Source organism: Octodon degus, unplaced genomic scaffold (genome assembly GCF_000260255.1).
Source record: "Octodon degus isolate 3935 unplaced genomic scaffold, OctDeg1.0 scaffold00171, whole genome shotgun sequence".
NCBI lineage: Eukaryota > Metazoa > Chordata > Mammalia > Rodentia > Octodontidae > Octodon > Octodon degus.
Genome location: NW_004524747.1, coordinates 3,983,291 through 4,002,817, shown reverse-complemented (window position 1 = coordinate 4,002,817; position 19,527 = coordinate 3,983,291). Strand labels below are relative to the sequence as shown.

Sequence of the window (19,527 nt, the reverse complement as noted above, 5' to 3'; positions counted from 1 at the left end):
ATAAACAAAATCGAAGAAGTACAATGTACAGTGGAAAAAGGAAAGAAACTGATCCAAAGGCTAAGATAATTGTACTATTAATTTCTATTGGTTTATTGAAAGGAACAGTTAGTACTTAATTTTTGAAATTTTTGACCAATTTAACATGCACATATCTAGTAATCTGAACAACTGCTTTGAAGGTAACAATATACAGTATAACAAGATATATATATATATAATAAACATATATATATATATATATATATGCAGTTAGCTCCACAAACCAACTTGTTTCCTGGCTTCTATTATTAGATGAGAGAAAAGTTTATTACTTTAAGAAATTATTTTAGGGCCAGGGAGATAGCTCAATAGAATAAGTGCTTCCCTGGCAAGCGCAAGGGCCTGAGTTCAATCCCCAGTTCCAAAAAAAAAAGAGAGAGAGAGAGAGAGAGAGAGAGAGAGAGAGAGAGAGAGAGAGAAAGAAAGAAGGAAGGAAGGAAGGAAGGAAGGAAGGAAGGAAGGAAGGAAGGAAGGAAGGAAGGAAAAGAAATTATTTTAGCAGTTGCATTACAAGAATAACAGAACTACACAGTAATCACTTAAATGTTAATTTTATTGTTACTATAGTGTCACTTATTAAATGACACTGAAACATGGCAGAATGCTCTGGAGAGCAAAGGTAACCAAAAAATCTGTTAACCCAAGATTCTGATAACTTAAGTGTTCTCCCTTAACTGCTATGTGCTAGAATATTGTAAGCGCTTGGTATATGTTATCTCATTTAATCCTCATAAGCTTCACCTTAACCAGTTCAATCCATCTCACTTTAATCTAATTTTTCCACTCAGTGCCATTTTGAACCAGTCAACTGCTTCATTCCCAAAACTTTTGTTTTTCAAAAGTTTCCTAAAACTCAACATGCATTTTAGATAAAAAAGAACTAAGATGAATAAAAAGTAAATAAGTAAAGTTCACAAATTATCCCTCTATCCAAAGGTAAGTATTGTCACTATGTACATAACTCCAGAGATTTTAGGTCTTTATAATATGATTTCCTACCCCCAAAATGGAATTGTATTATAAATACTACTATATCAACTTACCTTTTTCTTAATGCATGAAGATACTTTCCTAGCATAATAGATTTCCATCAGCATATATATCATATCTTACTGTATGAGCATTCCTTAATTTATTTATATAATCCAGTATGATAGACACTGTAGTTGTTCCTAATTTTTGGTATCATAATTGTGAGGCAAATAGCTTTGTACATACAAACTTACACCAAGTATTTAGTTACTGTCTTAGGATACCACGTTTAAATATTTGAAGACTTAAGATCTATATGACCAAGTGGCTACCATCAGGGTTTCAGAGGGCCATTTCTTCACTCCCTAATTGACACTGTGCTTCAGGGATTAAGCAGGTCATTTCTAAGGAGCCTATTTTCCAGTGAAAAATATTTAATGTATCTGAGTGCTCAATAAGATAGTATCCGAATATCTTTCTACTACTGGCTTCACCCAGGATTCGAAATTTTCTTACTCCCATTCCCCACACTCTCCACTCTATACAGACTGTTCTTCTGTCATGGGAAGAAGATTCATGCCTCAATAGCTCTCTTACAGTGTTTCCCCTTCTTGGGGCCTGCCTTAACCACCTTACTCCATTCCAGGTTAACTTTCTATGACTTTTCTCCATGAAGCTTCAGCTAACTTTCCTATCCCACATAGACCTTGGCCTCCTCTGTACCCTGAGAGGACACATCTGACAGTGAGTATACGTTCCAGATATTATTGGGTATCCTTTGGTTTGTATGTCCCTTATCTCTCCAACTAGATTATAAACCAAAGCACAAGGATGATTTCTTTCTTCTTTCTTTTTTTTTCTTTCCAGCATTAACACACAGCTTTATTGATGATACATAAATGAAATCAATGCAAATGACAGAGTTTACTTAGGGCTAATTGGTTCACTGTCACTTATGCAGAAGAAATAGTAAGAATATTTCAATCTAAGCAGCAAGATAAAAAGCAAAAAAACATGTTTTCAGAACAAGTAATGATATTCATCCAGCTTAAACCAAAAAATCAACCTGGTTAAATATCAGCATGGATAATACAATATAACATTTATTACTCAAAATTGGAAGCTAAAAGGATTCCTCCACCATATAAACAAGGTTGAGAAAAGGAATAGTTTATAACGTATGTTGTTTCTAAACTACAAAGTCAGGAAGTCATTCCTGAATCTTTGGGAACATATGCTCAGCCAGTTTAGCCATGAATTTTCCAACTTTTACTTTCACCAAAAAATCATGGTGACTTTCTATTCCCAGAACCTTATCAGCACACACTTGAAATTCTTTTAAAAAGAAAAAGAGTGAACCTTCACCAAACTGATTCTGAGTAGCTTCATTTTCTTCCCATCTGAAATTATCATTCAGATTCTCAAAAACAACCAGAAGTTTAAGAATAACCTCTTTGTTCTCCTTCTTATTAAACAGGGAACCCAGAGAAGATGGTACTTGGGCCCTGAGCAGTTCTCTACTCATAGCTGGATTTTCAGCCAAATTCAAAAGCAGTTTCAAAACCTGAAGCTTAGTTTCTTCATTTCCAGCTGAAAATAAACGGAAAAAGTCTGAAATGGAATTAGCAAGCATGTGCTGATACTCATTAGTAACAGTCATATTTGTAAGCAATCTTAGGCCAGCCAGCTGCACAGATGAGTTCAAGCGAGAAGTGATTGTGTCATCACACACTTGATTCATGTATATCTTAAGCCTGCGCTGATTTTCAGCATTCACGCTCAGGTTATTTAGGACAATTAAAGCCTTTTCCTTGACAATGGGATCCCGGGTATTGAGAATCTTTGCAACAATTGGGAGACCACCCAGATCACGAATAATATCTCTGTTAAATGCGTAAGCAGCATTGTTACCCAGAGCAATTAAAGCTGCTTCAAGAATATAAGGCTTTTCGGACATCTCAACCAAACAAAGAATTTTTTGTAGTTCTTGAGGGGACAAAACAGTATCATCTGAATGGGGGGAAGCCCGTTTCTGGACAGCCCGACGTGCCCGGGTAGCCCTGGCCCTTGCCCTGGCTCTAGCTCTGGTGCCTGCCTCCGTTCCGATCCGGGCCCAAGGTGGGTACCATACTACACTCTTGCTATCATTACTGTCGTCATCATCGTCAGACCAGTCGTTATATCTGGCCCCAGCCTCATCCACATCCCTGGAGCCACCCTCAGCCATTTTTTCCTTGTTCTGTTTTCTTCCTCGAGTCAGTCTATAAATACAATAGCAGGCACCAGCCCCGATCACTAGGCCTGCGGTCACCCAGCCTACTTTCCTGGCGTAGCCCATGCAATCGTCCCTGACAAGAGCAGGGACCAAGGAATTAAGTAGTCACTCGGGATGGGGGAAGAGGGCTGTGAGCCTGGGTGCAGGGCTAGAGAAGCTGATCTTCTGTCACTTCTCCGTCACAAGAGCTGATTCTGGAGGTGGACCTAGAATTGGAGGAAGGAAATATGGTTTGAATGTCTCTTCTCTTTGTGTTGGGCTATGCAGGGGTCCTCAGAGGGACAAAAAAATAATAATTGAATCCTGCCTAAGATATAGGTTGCTGACAAAATATTCCCCTCACTTCACCCTCTCCCTACCCCCCATCCCACCTCTACCCCAAGCAGAAAAGCAATGGAGTCTACAGGTTCTGCAGAAACCTCCGTCCTCACAAACTCTGGAGTCTCTAGGGAGTACCACCTTCGCACTAACCTCCTTGACACAGGCACTTTGCCCCTTCTTCCCTTCCCTGGAGATGTGCCACGCCCAACGATCTTTCTGATCTGCAGAAAAACCAGAGTCGGTGAGAACTAAAGTCTTGATAGATTATGCATTTGTTGCTTTCCTGAATCACTGTCCAGGTTGTCAGATTTTTTTTTCTTTTTTTAGCATCACTATGCCGTCTAAAATATGTACATACCCTAGTCTGAAATAGAGGGATCCAAGAACATAAAGTAGGATCCCACGAGTCTTTGCAAACCGCCGCTGATTTCCAGCCCCTCCCCCATGCCAGGCAGCCCCCACGCCCACACTGACCTCCAAAGATCCTGGGAAACTTCCTCCCTCGCTTCTAACAGTGCCACCTGCCACAGCAGACCTGCAGGATGACAGATCGAAAACATGGGGACTAAGTGTTGTTGAGAGGAGGATTATGAACAAACTACCTGATAGGCTTCCCTGCTGTCATTTCCCCCTACCCCCTCCTGCGCGCGCTCACGCGCAAGGCACACACGCGCGCACACACACACACACACACACACACTGTGCACGCCATTTCGTCACCGTCCGAGAAGTGTAAGAAACACGGACTCAGACCTGAACTTGGATTACCTTCTCTAGTTTTCACCCACCTTCACACACTCCTCTCTAGGGTCCCCACATGGTCTTACCCTCAGCCTTCGCTGATAAGGGTTAATTTCCTTCCTCTTCTCTTGCCTGGCGTTTTGCTGCACCCTACAGAAAGACTGGCCACCCGGGAGAGGGTTGGACCCCCCAGCCACAGAGCCATGGTCAGAAAGACGAAAAACAGGCGATACACTGCTGAGTGCTTGGTGGACGGACCAATCCCAAGAGAACGAAACTTTCCTAATTCGGAGGCCTTGTTTGTCAAAGATTTCCCACTCCTGTCACCCTCTGGGGTTCTGTTAACACATCGCATTGCACCCCACCATCTCCGCCCCCGTGTGCAGCCTTTCCCTGCCAGGAGTGCCCTGGTAGACTGGGAGACAACAGCCAGGCCACATCTCCCTTTCCAGACTCAGGGCCTTGGCTCCCAGAAGGTTTCTATCTCTGTATTTCTGGACTCCCCTCCAAACACCTCCCTGCTCACCGTTTCGCAGCACTGTAACGGGCTGCAGGCGGGACGAATATCTTGGAAAGCGGACAGCGAGTGGAAGAGTCGACAGAGGCGCCTCGGGACCCGCGACGGTCTCCGCCCTACACCCTCCGCCACCCCCACTTTGTGGAATCTCCCAGGCACTGACCTGCAGGGATCCGGGACAATTTCCTTCTCCTCCTCCTTCTTTCCTCTGCGACAAGCCCACCCACCCTCCTGGCAATTTGGAGCTGGTACTCAGATGGGAACAACGACCAGGACAAGAAGGACTTCTGCACACGTCAGCTCTTGGTCACGTGAGATCTACGTCATCCACCAACTCGGGTCCCCAATTTCCCCTCCCACTAGCAGTGCGGCAGAAGAGGGCCCGCCCCACTCCTTTGCCTTCCCCATACTGGGCCTTGTTATTCATTCTTCATCGCAAAGCCCATCTCTTTGTAGTTGTGTTTCCCTTCCTCGGATTACCAGAAAGGGATAGCATCTTCCCCTGGGGCTACTGGCCACTTGCACTTTTTTTGAAAAACTGACTTTTCCTTTCCTGAACTCCTGGGACATCAGCCTCTCCTTACACCTCTCCTCCTCCAGTTCTTAATGTCTAACATTTCCTCTGAAATCCAGTCCTAGATCTGAAATGAACAAGGGGTCAGAAAGGAAAACCTGAAGTGATTGTGTGCTTTTTACTTTACTAATACATTTCTTGTCATTTTTGCCCCACCTTCCTCACATCTAGCCTGCATTCTTTTTATGAGCAAAAATATAATAAAGCTATTTTAATTTCAGAATAAGAAAGAGTGGAGGTGGGAGAGCATGTTGAATGATAGCTTCTAAAACTCCCACATTTCTCACTTAGTATAGTGTTGACTACTTCATGCAAAGCAATCTTAGTATCTTTCAGGGCCTAGCCCATAACAAAATCTGAAACAGGTGATCAGTGTGTCTGAGAATATGTAAATCTTTGGACTAGGTCAGAAAGGGGCAGACTTTCACCTGTGTAACTTAGCAAGGAGCAGGAAATCAAACCTCAGGAGCCAGCAACAAAAGATTGAATAGAAATTACATCTTTGTAGTTGGCATCTGTGAAATAAAAAGTACGCGCACTGACTAAGTCAATGATAGACAGAGAATATTATGAAAGACCAATACAAATACAGAACAGATATAAATGAAGTAGGTATTAAAGGAACACAGAGACCAATACAAAGTTGCCTAAACTTGGTATCTAGCTATTAGTGTGAAATCATTTCACTGATTTAATAAGCTCAATAATTCACTGGGGATTTAACTTTTTCACAATAAGACAAGAAGTAATTATCATTATTTAAGTTAATCAGTTTCAGGAGTTTAAAAAAATCAAAGAACATTAACTAATGTACAGTACAAAAAACAAATAACAAAAACAACAAATAACAAAATGAAAAATCCTATAACTTTTCAGAACATAGGATCATTTCGTTAATTATTTCCTAATAGTTTGGATCTAAAGTTGTTATCTGAATACAAATTTTTAAATCCACAGAAAATATTGAAGTAAATTCAGAGACAGAGGAGCTAGGGAAGAGACAAACTTCAAGAAAATTCATATGGATTTAAGTTCTGGGAGACATTACTGGAACATGACTGAAATTTAGCAAACAAAAGCCAAAAAACTTTTGATTCCATATTTAGAAGAGTCAGGGGGAAAAGTCTTGGTAGTTCCCATCCATGCTGTGTCTGGAGGAAAGGAAGATATTGGCTAAAAGGAATGGAACATTTTAGCTTTCCTCAGCAAAATCACCCTCAATTATGGCAGAGAATTCTTTAAGCTTCTGCAACTAAAGGCCACTTTTGAAGGTGAATGAATGCCCTTGCTCTGATTGCAGGTTCAAGACACACCTTCCTGAGGTTGTCACTTGCTAGGTGCTAGCTTGTTTATAGGAAGAAAATGGGCAGGTAAGAGTGCTGGAAACCTCTAGTATTCCTAATGGTTGTATTTTTCAGGGTAAATTATTCTGATACTGAAATAAATGTATGTTGAAACTTAACTTCTCTTGTGAGCTAACCAGGAAAGAATGTAGACACATGTGTGTTTGAGTATTCTGTTCCACTTTTACATGTCTCTATAATGATATCTTAAGAACATCTGCTCTTGTTGTATAGAAAAAACATAAGGGGTAGGTCAGAGGGGGAAAGGGAGGGGAGGCAAAATGATCAAAATGTGTTAGGGACATGTACCAAATTCCCATGAAGAATATAATCATTGTATACTACAAACATGTATGAATTTTTTAAAAATTAGGGCTAGATCATGCAACACTGCAGAAAAAAAATGCACAGTAGATGCAAGTCTGTGGTATTCTATGGGGGAATTATGGTGGTTTTTTACTCAGAGGACAACATTATGCATTGCTTTTTCACATCTTTTTCTAATAATTAATATGGAAAATGCAACTACGATGTGCTATAGCCCATATGCTCTGATCATGTCAGTCACAGCTAGACAAAGATAGTGCCCAAAAGAGTTAAAGAGCATCTACTAACCTATAATTTATGAAACCATTTACATCTTTCTGGGAAAAGAAAGTACATTTTATATTTTCTATACCTGTGTTTCTTATTAAAAATAAAAGGATGGCTACTGCCCAAAACAGACCAAGCAAAGTTTCTCTCACTAAAATATGAATCTGGAGCAGAAAGATAAAACCTGACCACCAGGCTGAGGAGATAGCTCAGTGGCACAGCAACTGCCTGACCATTAGTAGCCTTAGGGTACCCTGACTAGATTCTTCCAGTTCCATCTAGTGGGACAGTTGAGCATGATCTTCAGCATTCCCTCCTGTCATCCAGGTTTGGTTCTGTTGCTTGCAATCTGAAAACTTCACAAAAACAAATAGCACAATACAAAGTGTAATTTAATTTTTCAAGATAACAACCTTCTATAATTTATATTTCTCACTCTTCACAATTGCATTGTTACTATCCATTATTTTCAGCTGCTTTGTAAGCCACAAATAACATGTGTCACAGACCGATTTAAGGCAAAGGGTTCATTTAGCAGTGGCTTCACAGTCCGTTGAATAGGCTTGTCTGAGGACTTATTGAAGCATTTTCCTTTTTCAGATGGTATGGCAAGAGTGTAACATACCTTTAAATACAGATTTGTTGATAAGTATATAAGGTACAGCACAGTAGTTTTTAAATGTTAGTCTCCAAGTTCCTTCATAAGAATTGGGGGAGCAGAGTAAAAAGGGGTAAAATCACTGAAAAGGTTGTCAGGACATATTTAGGTAGAATGGACTTTAGTCAGGAGGTATGAGTGGGAGAATGGGCCTGAATTATAAACTAGATAATTGTAGGGAATGTGAAAGGGGCAAATATTGTACTCTGGTAAAGAGAGGCAGGAATGAATATTTTGTCTTTGAAGCTTGGTTAAATTTTCCAAAAGTTAGTCCATATTGAAGAATTCTGTGTGGAACACCAAGGCATTTGTCCTTGCTGAACTTTACATATTCCACAATTCTTTCTAGCGTGTATGTTCAAAATAAAAAGGTCACTTATATAAGTACCAGGTATCAAAAACTGAATGATTAGCAGTTGAACCTAAGTGTTCTCTCAGTAAGCCATCATAAATAAATTGCTTTTAGCTGAGAGAAGGAAGTGTCATGAAAAGAAGAGTAAAGGGGGATATGGGAAAAACAAATGTAGAAGAAGCTTGGAAAGATGGAGTATATTAGTACATGAGCTTGGACTAGAAAAGTTTGGGAAAGCCAGAAAGTTGCAACATGTTCTTGACTTTAATATTTGCCATCCAGACATTAAGGACTCTCTGGCTGTCCTCCAGTGAGGGCCTCCTCCACAGGGGCCCCAGGCTGGAGGGCCTCCAGCCTGCGTAGGTGTCATATTTCAACATTCTAAGAAAGAGGCTGCCCGAACAGTTTATATTTAGAGTATGACTCTCCATCTCTATTTAGAGTATTTGCCCCAGGCCAGGACAAGTGGGTGTCTGGGGGCTAACCTCCGCATACTTATCCCTGAGTTCTGGGATTAATTATTTTGAGAAACTTTGTGTGCATAAGAGAAATCAGAGAGTGTAATTCTTCTTCCTTCTGATGACTTCTTGAAACCCTATACCTTTTCCTCCCTTTTGTGAGAGGAAAATGGTAAGGGCGTCCCAGGGTGTTGCAACAATCCACAGGATCCACAGACCCTCACTGCCATTGCCACTCGAGAATGTGAACACTGGTCATTGCTATGGTAACTGATAACACAGGAATGGCAGATACTAAAGAGATCTCACGAGTTCCACGTTGGATTAAAAAATTCCCTCTACTAACAGAGAATTCACTAATTTCTAGATAGTTTATAGACCGCATCATGAAACTTGAGAATACATTTTAAAATAAATCCCTGAAAACAAAGGCAGGCTAACATGTGAAGTTAGTAACTTGTAAAGTTCATCTGAAGTTGTAAGATTCATCTGAAGATAAGGTCTCCAAGAAGCCCTTCCTTGGAAGCCACAGTGAAAGCCATCCAGCAGCCTTCCACAAAAATCTCAGTTGTGTAATGTTAATAGTATGTGTTCAGCCAGGAAGAAAAAAGGGACAGTGGATTTTTGTTCATCTATAACCATTAGAAAACTGACCTTCTTGTGCAGACTCGTTTATCCACCAATTTATAAATCATATTGAGAATTGATTGGTTTTGTTTGTAAAGATATATTTAAACTTTAATATGCTCTTTTAAAGCTTTTATTTAGACAAATATTTTCAATGTAGGACAAATTAACTTTGTTAACCTGGTGAGACTTTTCCTGTTAATTGGAAGATGTTGCTTATGGTACATTTTAAAAATAAAATTGACAATTCCTTTTTTTATAAGTGGAAATAGTTTTATTGTAATTTATGTTTGCAAAATAAGGCTATGTAATTTGAATTATTAAAAAGTTGGAATGAAACAGAACTTAAATGTATCAAAAATATTCGTAACAATCTCACTGTTCTCCAAGCTTCCTTTTTTACTCTCCATCCCCCAAATTTTGTGCAGAGACTGAAATGAAAATCGAGTACAAATTACGGAAGAAGATGCAAGAGTTTTAAAGCTAGAGAAAGGATGAAACAATTCCCTGAGAAGTTTAGTGCACGGTAGACCCAGGAAAAGATGCATCCCTTCCTGTAATTACAGAAAGTCAAACTCAACACCAGTGAGCTATGGTCACTTCTGGATTCTGGTGTTCCTACAGAGGAAAAGACTGACAGGACGCAGTGAAAGTGGGGGAGGTAGAGAGCAGGCTGGCGCCTGCCGCACTGCTTCTGGGAGTGGAAACTGGAGGGGGGGCAGAGCTGACCGATGACGTGAGTGTCACGTGATCCAGAGTCTCCTGGAGTAGAAGTCGTGCTAATCGCCTCTGTCTGGGTACCAGCCCCTTATTACTCTGCAGGCATGTGAAGGAAGAGGAACACTAGCTCGGATCACGCAGGTCGGTGCGAGGGTAGGCGCTGCTTTGAAAGAAGTGAGGGTGGGAGAGAGTCAGAGCGCTTCGGGTCCAAGTTTAGGCAGACGGGCTAGATTCCTCTCTCTTTGACTTTTTAAATACCTTCCCCCACCGCTACTTCCACCCCCACCCCCACTCCCACTCCACTCCTTCATTTCACTGGAAAGGAGTGGCAAGCTTCAGGTGGGGGTGAGGAGAGTGAATGGCGGTTACTAAGAACCCAAGGAAAGCAAGGCTCCACAACCCAGGCACCGTGCCCTGGGTGCCTCTCAGTGCACCAAGCACTCCCTCTCCTTGGTCTCCTGTCTGTTGCAGATCTATAGATCGCAGCGCAGATCTTGGCGAGAGAAGCAAACTGCTTTGCTGGGAACCCTGGAGGGCCATGTGAAGGTGGGATGAGCCGAGAAACTTGGGCATGGGTAGCACAGGGGGGAGCTGGGATCTGAGCAGGACAAGTCCCTGCCACCCACGCCCTGTTCAGCCCCTTCTTACTCCACACCCCCTCCCATTTCGGTGCAGGGAAAGGGGTGTGGCAGCATTTTTTGGAAAATGGCGGATGAAGGGGGTGGGGGAAGCCCTGCTTAGAGAGTATAGATGGTGTAAAAAATACTTTAAACCCAAAGGCCTAAAATTGGGAAAAGTGGACTTGGAAACCTGGGTGCTCAGTGAGGATCCAGGCACTACACTTTCAATTTTCCATAGCCACCTACTTGTCTGTATCTTCGCCTACCAGACTGTCATTCCTCAGTGTAGAACAGTGACAACAGAAACAATGGGAAAAGAAATTCACCTGGATTTGTTAAAGGCCAGTTGGAGAAACTATGTGAATTTTGGAGGGTGGAGATATGTATAGTGAAGGAAAAAATCCACTTGAGGGGACTTGAAGGTTAAATGTGTCACAAGTCTCATTATCATATAGAGCACAGCCCTATCTTCCTCTTCTCTGAGGGTCTTGAAAGAGGAAGGACTGATTCTGAGAGTAGATAAGAGAGGCACAAGAAAACCAGAAAGAAATTTCCTATTAACTCCAAATTCTTTTAACCAGCACTCAAACTTCGTTCGGCCTGGTAAGGCATAAACCTTTATCATAACCAATCTCCCTAATACTCTTTTACACCCACAGATTCATTCACAGAACTACAGAAATCTAGAAAAGACAGAAGATTGCTTCCTGCATGCTCCATTCTCGCACTAGGAGACCTCTTCAATCAGGTGGAGCAAGGCACTCTCCCAGCCTACCCCGAGAGTGGCACAGACATAAGCATGGGCCGGGCCCGGGAAGTGGGTTGGATGGCAGCAGGCCTGATGATTGGGGCTGGTGCTTGCTACTGTGTTTACAAGCTGACCCTAGGGAAGGATGACAATGACACAGCTGAGGAAGAGGAAGACGAATGGGGGGAGGACCAGGAGCTGGATGAGGAGGAGCACACGATTTGGTTCGACTTCACAACTATGGCTCGACCCTGGAATGAGGATGGGGATTGGACTGAACCTGGGGCACCAAGTGGCACAGAGGACAGGCACTCAGGGGGAGGAAAGGCAAACAGAGCACACACAACGAAACAGCGGCCATTTCCCTATGAACAAAAAAATACATGGAGTGCTCAAAGCTTTAAAATCCTCAGTTACATGCTTGAGCTCTCCAAATGTCCACCCACTGCAGGAAACTTGCTTGCTAAGCCCAACGATGCTGTTTCTTCACTTAGCCACGGTGTCAATGGACATTTAGCCAGCCTGTCAGTCATTGCAGACCCAACCCCAACTCCCCACCCCACTACTGAGAAGAAGGCTTTGTGCACCCCAGATAGCTTGAATGACAGTGTTGCAAATAAGGGCCAGATTAAGATGTATGCCAGTCAAGTGTGTCAGGAGACTGTGTCACCTTGCTGCGACTCCTTTCTGCAGCAGGCCGGATTAAATTTGTTAATAAGCATGAGAGTTATTAATAACATGCTTGCCAGGTCCCTTTCAGACTTGAAATTTCCTTTGATATCCGAAGGAAGTGGACGTGCTCAGGTTCCCGTGCTGAAACTGCTGATGGCTTTGTCTGAGAAGCCAGTCTTGGCAGGGGAGTTGCCTGATGCCCCAGTGCTGTTGCCATTCATGATAAACACAAGTGGAAACAGAGAGATCTTCCTGCAAATGGTCTCCACTTAGGTGGCCCTGTGGAGCACAGTAGGACTGAGTCTCCCCACACCCCTTTGGTTGGTCTGCAGATGGCAAAGAATCCCCGCACTGGGTGCAACTGAAGATTTGGCCTTGCCCAGTCAGCAGGCTCTGGTGAAAGTTCCAGGTGCCACACGGAGGGTTACACTCACTGGGCGGGCAGGGGCCCCCACGGAGCGGGGTGGCTTCTTGGTTTTGCAGTGTGCAGGCAGAGGGCACGGTCTGTCACTCCCGTGCAGTCTTCCTCAGGCTGTAAAGGGATCACATCACTGTAGCCTGCCAGCTGTGGCTCCAGGACATCAGATTACAGTGTCACCAGTGCTATGGCTGCCTGCAGCCCTCTCCCTGTGTACACAGGACCACTCAATAAGGACCGCTTCCACGAGGGGAGCTCCTGCTGATGAGCATTTGCCACTCACTGCTTAGACTCAAGCGTTCTCCCTTTCCCTTTTCTTCTGACACCAGCTGATGGATGCTGCTGCTGAGCCTGCTCATCCTGGAAGAGCACCTCCTTCTGTCCATGCTACTGGCTCAACCTCCTCCCCCAAAGTCTGCATCTGTGTGTACCGCCAATAAACTCGTGTGCTTGCATGGGCAAAACGAACACAGGGTCCTTGTCATTGTGTGTGTCCGCACAAAGAGAAAGACAGAATTGCACAATAGATGCCAACTGACCTGGGCTTCTGCTCCCTTGCACATGCCCGCTGATCAGAGCTCAGAGGTCACTGGAGGCTGGGACCATAGGGGCTTCACTGTCCAGAATCAACCTCCAAGGAGGCACTAGGGGCAGAGGTGATGGGCTGTTGGTGGGGCATGGAGGCTGACAGAATGAAGCTGGAAATGGAAGAGAAATGGAGGAGATAATGCCCTTGGAGCCTTGAAGCATGGAAGCCCTGATAAAGGTATCTCCAGAATGCCATCTTGGGCGGAAGGCCAGTGTCCTTGACTGTTGTCTAGGCAGTCCTTGCTTGGTGGGGGAAGGGCAGCTCTGTCATGCATCCCTGCACCTCTAATGTACGATTAGCACAAGAAAGACTGCCTCCTGCCCACCTAGCTCATGCAGCTCTGCCTGTGCTGCTGAGCTGCTGTCAAACCCACCTCTAGCCCTTCTCCTCTCCTTGGGAAGCCAAGCATGGCTTCCTGGCAGAATGAGAGGGTTGGCACTTGTTTCTTGTGGTAGAATTTGGTTTCTTCCCTAACTTCTCCTGTACATGGGGTGTGACTCAGGAAGGGGAAGGAAGCGTCCTCTATGAGCTCCCCAGGGAAGAGTACAGGGCAGATGCTCAGGCTCAAACACAGAGGACCCACTCACTGGCTGGCACACTGATCCACCCATCTAGAGACATCTCTGCACCCTCCCTCTCAGGTCTTGGCACACTTGAGAGGAAAGGAAGCACCCTTGTGTGCCAAACCGTGGGTCCACCTGTCTGCCCAGCTCATTCTTCTCCACCTTCCAGCACTTTCCCAACCCCTCCCAGAGAGTTAGCTTCTGCCTCACCACAGCCAGGCTGCTCATGTTCCTGAGGTCTCAAGCAGTGCTCTCCTGGGCTGGGGACGTAGCTGATCGGTCTAAGTGCCTGACTGGCAAGCAGAAGGACACGAGTGCAATCCCCAGCATTACATGCCCTGCCTATGCCAGAATCCCGGGCATGACTTGCCTGCCCCGATAACCAACCGGGGACAGTGGTACACTCCTGTGATCCTAGCACTGGAGAGGCTGAGACAGAAGGATCAGCATCAGTCCAAGCTACACAGAGAGACCCTGTATATAAAGCAAACAAACAAACACAAAGCAGTTTTCTCCCTTCTCAAAGCCATGCCATAGCCACTAAACATGTGCCTTTCTTGTGAGGCGCTGCTTCTGTGCCAGGTACCCTCTCCTGGTCAGTCTCCCTGGAATACTGCAGCGGGTCACGGTGCCCCGCCGAGCACTGGTCTGTCTGCACAATGCCCTGCTTTCAGTCCTTTCCACAACGCTCATGGCTTTCTTCCATGTCTTCCTCTCCCATCCCCCAAGAGCTTTGGTCCCAGGTAAGTGACGGGTTTTCTTGCTTGTGCTGTTTGGCTCTCTGTGCATGCTGACCAGCAGGCCTGGCAGCCCGCCAGGTCCCCAAGCAGCCAGGAAGTCCTCCCACCAAGAACAGGGGCACTGTATTTTCCTATCTGTTCGGAGGGCTGGGTGGTCCAGCAAATGACCTGTGGTCACTGTCATAACACAGCCACTCAAGGCTCAACCTGCTGGATGAACTTGGCTGGCTCTGGGGCCCTGTCGTGTTTCGTCCCAGCTGCCAAAGGGAATAAACACCCGTTTCTCTCCGTGAACCACAGTGTGACTGGTTTTCAAGATTCCTCTGCAGACAGTCCCTGCATGCTGCTTTCCTGGTCCAGCCTGCCTTGCCAGTGCTGTCTCCTATGAGTCCTCATTGCTCAGCCTCTTCTCATCTGAGCACAGAGGCAGGGGCCGCCCTCCTGCCTCCTAGCTTGTGACCCACATGAGCATGCACCACCACACTCCCTTGCACACTGCTGAATTCCAATTTCCTGTTTGTCTACAGTTCTCAGGCATCTCTGGGGCACTCGACACTTCAAGGCAGCCACAGCTGGCTCTAACTCAGGCAGGGTTTCCGAGGTTTCCTGCCCATCTCCTGAGCAGGGAAGCCTGCCAGCATTGAGGTGTCTCCACTGCATGGTCTTGGCCCAAGTCAAAATCCTCCTTTCCACGTGCTAGCACTGTCCTCTGGACAACAGTGGCCCCATCCTGTGACTGTCTGTGGTGATGGCAGGCAGGAGCCCCGTCCTCTGTGGGATCTGCCTGTGCAGGAAGCATAGGGAGGAGAGTGGGAATCATTCCTGCCACGCAGGCCCTGCTGAAGCCCCAAGAGGCACTCAGCCCTGCCAGGAGCACGTGTTGCACCGATCCTACAGGCAGTGCTCTGGAGATTGACAAGAGCCCTGTACCACAACCTCCAGACTCACCAGCACCCTTTTCTGAGTTTCCCATGGCAAGCGCTGGACAAGGTCATGCGTGCCAGGCTTGTCACATTCTGTGAGGAGTGACCCTGCCTTGAGGGTGCTGCCCCAGGCTGAGCTGTCTTCTACAAGTCCACAGCTCAGGCCCCAGATTGCTTTCCAGATGCACGGAAGGCCTTGGCTTTCCTTCCTGTTTATCTCTTCAGCTCCTTCCCATTTGGTCCCTGAAAGTACTGGCTTCTACAGTAACTGGGTACCCTCCACAGCCTGCCTCCTCCCCTGGGGAATCCTGTAGTTTGAAGAAACGCTTCCACCCTCCCCCTGTAAGTGATGTGAAGTTCAGACACCTAGCTTCCCTGTGGGCTCATACAGTCTCAAGCCCCGCATGCTTGCTGGAGCCCTATTTGTCACTCTCAGTGGAGATCCCCCCACCAGCTGATTCCTTTCAAGCCTCACCCATGGGTCAGCACACCCTCACCAATCAATCTCTGCCTGTGCCTTGGCACCGCCAGCTACAAGGTGAGTAGCAGTGGGCACAATTTGATCCAACCTCCCTTCTAGAGGACACTATCAGGTCCCAAATGCAGAAGGGTGCTGCAGCAGAGCCCAGCAGAGCTCTGCAAAGAGCGCCCCTGCCTCTTCTCTTGCTGCCTACCCTCCTCCAAGTCTGTTCTGTTCTTCCCCACTTTGTTCATCCCTCCTTTTTACCTGGAAGCTTCATGTTTCCTGACTGACTCTGGTTGTTTGTAGGTGGCTTAGGATGCCCTCTGTCATGCTCTGATTCCTAAAACAGCCTCCTTTGCAGTTTCCCAGTTCTTCCATACTTTCCTGTGCCAGGCTTGATCCCTCGCATATGCTGCTAGCTCCTTTTGAACACGATGGACAACAGTGTTGTGTTTGCCTTCCTTGCCCAAGTGGGTTATCAGTGAGCCCCGCACTACCGGCTGCACACTGCATTCTTATGCTACTGTGAGACACACTGTGGCCCCCTCATGTGCGTAGACCCTGTGTGCTCTCTGCGCTTCCTGTCCGTGATGTCCCTCTGGAGGCACCTTCCTTTCCCAGGAAACTCTAGTTGACTTGGGGATCCTCAGCTCCCTGGGAACCCAAGACAGGTGGTGCGTGTATTTTGGGGGAGGGCTGTGCCCCAGGTACCTTCCCAGAACTTTATCTGAACCATAGAATCTTAACAACCCTCATCCTGACAACTTGAGCACCATGGGAAATGGCATTGTTCCTCTTTCCTCTTCCATGTTACTATATATGAAGACAGAACCATGTTTCTTTTGTAGGCATAACCTTTTATTGTTCTGTATGATAGCCATTAGCACACTGAGAAGTGGCCATTTTCACATGTTAAATTCTTGTATTCTTCTTCTTTTCTTTTTTTGTAATACTAGGGATTGATCTCAGGACCTTGCACTTGCCAGGCAAGCACTTATTCCACTGAGCTGTGGCCAAGTTCCTAAATTCTTATATTCTTAATGATTTACTTTCCTCCTTCTTTTGATTCATGTATGTGCTGCATTTGATTTCTTATGAAATTTATGCTTCGTGTTCCTATATATATTTTCCAGAAAAATACATAAGTAAATATAAAAATGGTATGTCTGTATTTATATATAGTTATTTATATTCTGTTTTTCTTCTTTTGAAATTATATTCTTTGTTATGCCCAGGTTATAAAAAATAATTTACTTATTTCCTATAAATGCATTATTCTCCTCAGATTTAGTCTCCATTAACCTACTGCTAAGCATATCTTTGTTTGTCCAGCTAAATTTTTGGTTAAATTTAGTTTCAAACAGATTTTGTACCTTCATTGTCTCTAAATATGCGGTTATTTAAACTAATGTTACTTACTGCAAAGTTCACCTTTTATGATTTTATTAAAATTCCATTAACTTAATGGTTTAAATTGTCAAGACTTGACATGCTTAAAATCTCCCAGTCACAATTTTTCTGACCTTTTTTGTCATTTATGATGCTTTACTTTAAAAAGAAAGAATATTCACATTTCTTTTAAATTTAATTTATATGAAATTATCTGCTTTTGTGTGTAGACATGGTCTTTTCCTTCTCTAATAATGCTATGATACTCTGACTCAATTATGCTTATCTTATGTGCCAATACATTGGATAGTGTATCTTTGTTTTTTTGCTTTATTATTGCTGGGAACAGACAATTTCAACAGTTGATGGTTAGGTGTGTCCTTTTTGTGTCTGTCGAAAAGGAGGGGAACTGACTAGGACAATACACTTTGACCAATTGTTCTGCACCGTCTTCCTTTCCAGAATTCTTTCTAAAGGTCTTTTTCCTTCTTTGTTTTTACTCATATTTTCTCCCTCCCCACTCCTCTGGCACTGAGTACTCCAAACTAGTTCTTCTGGTTTATTCAGTCATGTTTTCTTTTCATGGCTGGCAAGATCTCCATTAGTTTAGCCATCAGTATTTTATTGTGTTTTGTTCTTCTGTATCTGAACGTGGGATGATTTTCAAAGAAGGCAATTTGATGACTCAAGTTACTAGCACAAATAAACACTACAAATAACCCTATCATACAATCCTCCTCTGAATGCATTTATACTTCAAAAGATCAGCTGTTAAAGTATAAATTTATACCCAGAGTTCTATATTTTTCATTATCTAGGACTCTAAAATTGGGTAGTAAATGAAGTTAATGATTTGCTCAATGGGATTGGGAAGAGAGGTAGGAAAATGTTGTGAGGTATAATCACCAGCTTCCTTTCTCAGCTTGAACTATACTGTGCTGGGTCTGCTGCTTTTCCAGTTTGTGCTGATGAACATAAAACACTAACCCAGATGCTCTTAAACTTCTCAGGAACTTATTTATTAATAACCAATATTCACTCTCATCTAGAGTTTAAATCTGGAAATTGCTCTGAGGCAGGAAATATGAGTTTAGTTGTCCTTCCATCTTATCTATTGTCTTAGTTACTCTTCTCTCTTTGCTGAGACAAAATGTGACACCCAAAGTTAAAGGGGCAAAGTTTTTTTAGCTCGCAGTTTGCAGAGCTTTCAGTCCGTAGTTGGATGAGTTCCAGGGAAGGGTGGCAGAGGAGATACAGTTCATGGTGGGTAGAAATTAGCAAAGCAAGCAAGGGACAAGACAAATCTCTTTCTATCCCTTAAATTGTATCCAGGCTACCAGGATTAAGCTGATATTAAACAAATCAGTGGACTGGTTTAGTCATCACTCACGCTTAATCCTAGCATCCATAATCCTAGCACTACATTGTGAATCAATCACACACACTAGATTTTGCCACCTCTGAAAAAGCCCTGCCTAGGACTGCATGAGGCTTTTGGGAGACATCTAGATACAAGCCATAACATCCCCTCTATCTCTCAGTTAAATTCCTTTCAGATGAACACTTTCCTTAGGTCAGTGAGCCACTTATTTATTGCATAGCACCAAACTCACAATTAAATCTGAAGGGCCGGCCAAGTAGCTCAGCGGATTAAAGCACCTGCAAGCAGGCACAGGGACCGGAAGTTTGATCCCCAGGCCTGCTGTGCTAGTTCTGCCCTGGGGCATACTGAGGCAGCAATTGAGAATGGCTGTGGTGGTGCGTGTCTGTAATCCCAGCTCTTGAGAGGCTGAAAACAGGAGAATCACCACGAGTCCAAGCTAGTAGTGAGACCCTGAACACCCTGTACACCCTTCCCTAAAATACAAAAATAAATAAATAAATAAATCTGAATACTGAGATTTTAGTTTAGAAAAAAAGTATATATTAACATCTTTTGTCTTAAAAGAATAACACAACAGAGCTTTCAGTGATACAATGTTTTGAAAGGTGAAAGTTTACATTTGCTGTGCTTTTTCACATTTAATGTCATCTTTTCTTAATGCCATCTTTACTGTTGTATTCATGTTGATAATTTGTCAAAGCTTGGCTCATACTCCTTAGTTTGAAAGCAGCACACATAGCACTCAAGCAATATTAGTCTATTTCTTGTATCGGACGTGATATAATTCAAAGCTGAAAACAGCTGCTCACTAGCATAAAATGATA

General features: G+C 44.0%; 2 protein-coding genes across 7 annotated transcripts; one reads left to right on the top strand and one right to left on the bottom strand.

Annotated features, from left to right (window-relative positions):
- Positions 1 to 1,864: 1,864 nt before the first annotated feature.
- On the bottom strand, positions 1,865 to 5,185 carry Armcx3 (armadillo repeat containing, X-linked 3). Of its 5 annotated transcripts, none has more exons than XM_004643344.3 (5): positions 5,032 to 5,185; positions 4,438 to 4,512; positions 4,085 to 4,145; positions 3,761 to 3,831; positions 1,865 to 3,495 (listed from the first exon to the last, which is right to left on the bottom strand). In XM_004643344.3, exon 5 carries the CDS (start codon positions 3,350 to 3,352, stop codon positions 2,225 to 2,227), a length of 1,128 nt encoding a protein of 375 aa, XP_004643401.1. In that variant the 5' UTR covers positions 3,353 to 3,495; positions 3,761 to 3,831; positions 4,085 to 4,145; positions 4,438 to 4,512; positions 5,032 to 5,185; the 3' UTR covers positions 1,865 to 2,224. The 5 variants fall into 5 exon arrangements, with proteins under 5 accessions (XP_004643401.1, XP_023559233.1, XP_023559232.1 ...); XM_023703465.1 differs by having other exon boundaries at positions 4,438 to 4,501; XM_023703464.1 differs by lacking the exon at positions 5,032 to 5,185 and adding an exon at positions 4,878 to 5,025.
- A 5,051-nt stretch (positions 5,186 to 10,236) lies between these two features.
- On the top strand, positions 10,237 to 13,120 carry Armcx6 (armadillo repeat containing, X-linked 6). Of its 2 annotated transcripts, XM_023703441.1 has the most exons (3): positions 10,237 to 10,335; positions 10,666 to 10,740; positions 11,474 to 13,120. In XM_023703441.1, exon 3 carries the CDS (start codon positions 11,614 to 11,616, stop codon positions 12,505 to 12,507), a length of 894 nt encoding a protein of 297 aa, XP_023559209.1. In that variant the 5' UTR covers positions 10,237 to 10,335; positions 10,666 to 10,740; positions 11,474 to 11,613; the 3' UTR covers positions 12,508 to 13,120. The 2 variants fall into 2 exon arrangements, with proteins under 2 accessions (XP_023559209.1, XP_004643423.1); XM_004643366.2 differs by lacking the exon at positions 10,666 to 10,740.
- The last annotated feature ends 6,407 nt before the right edge of the window (positions 13,121 to 19,527 follow it).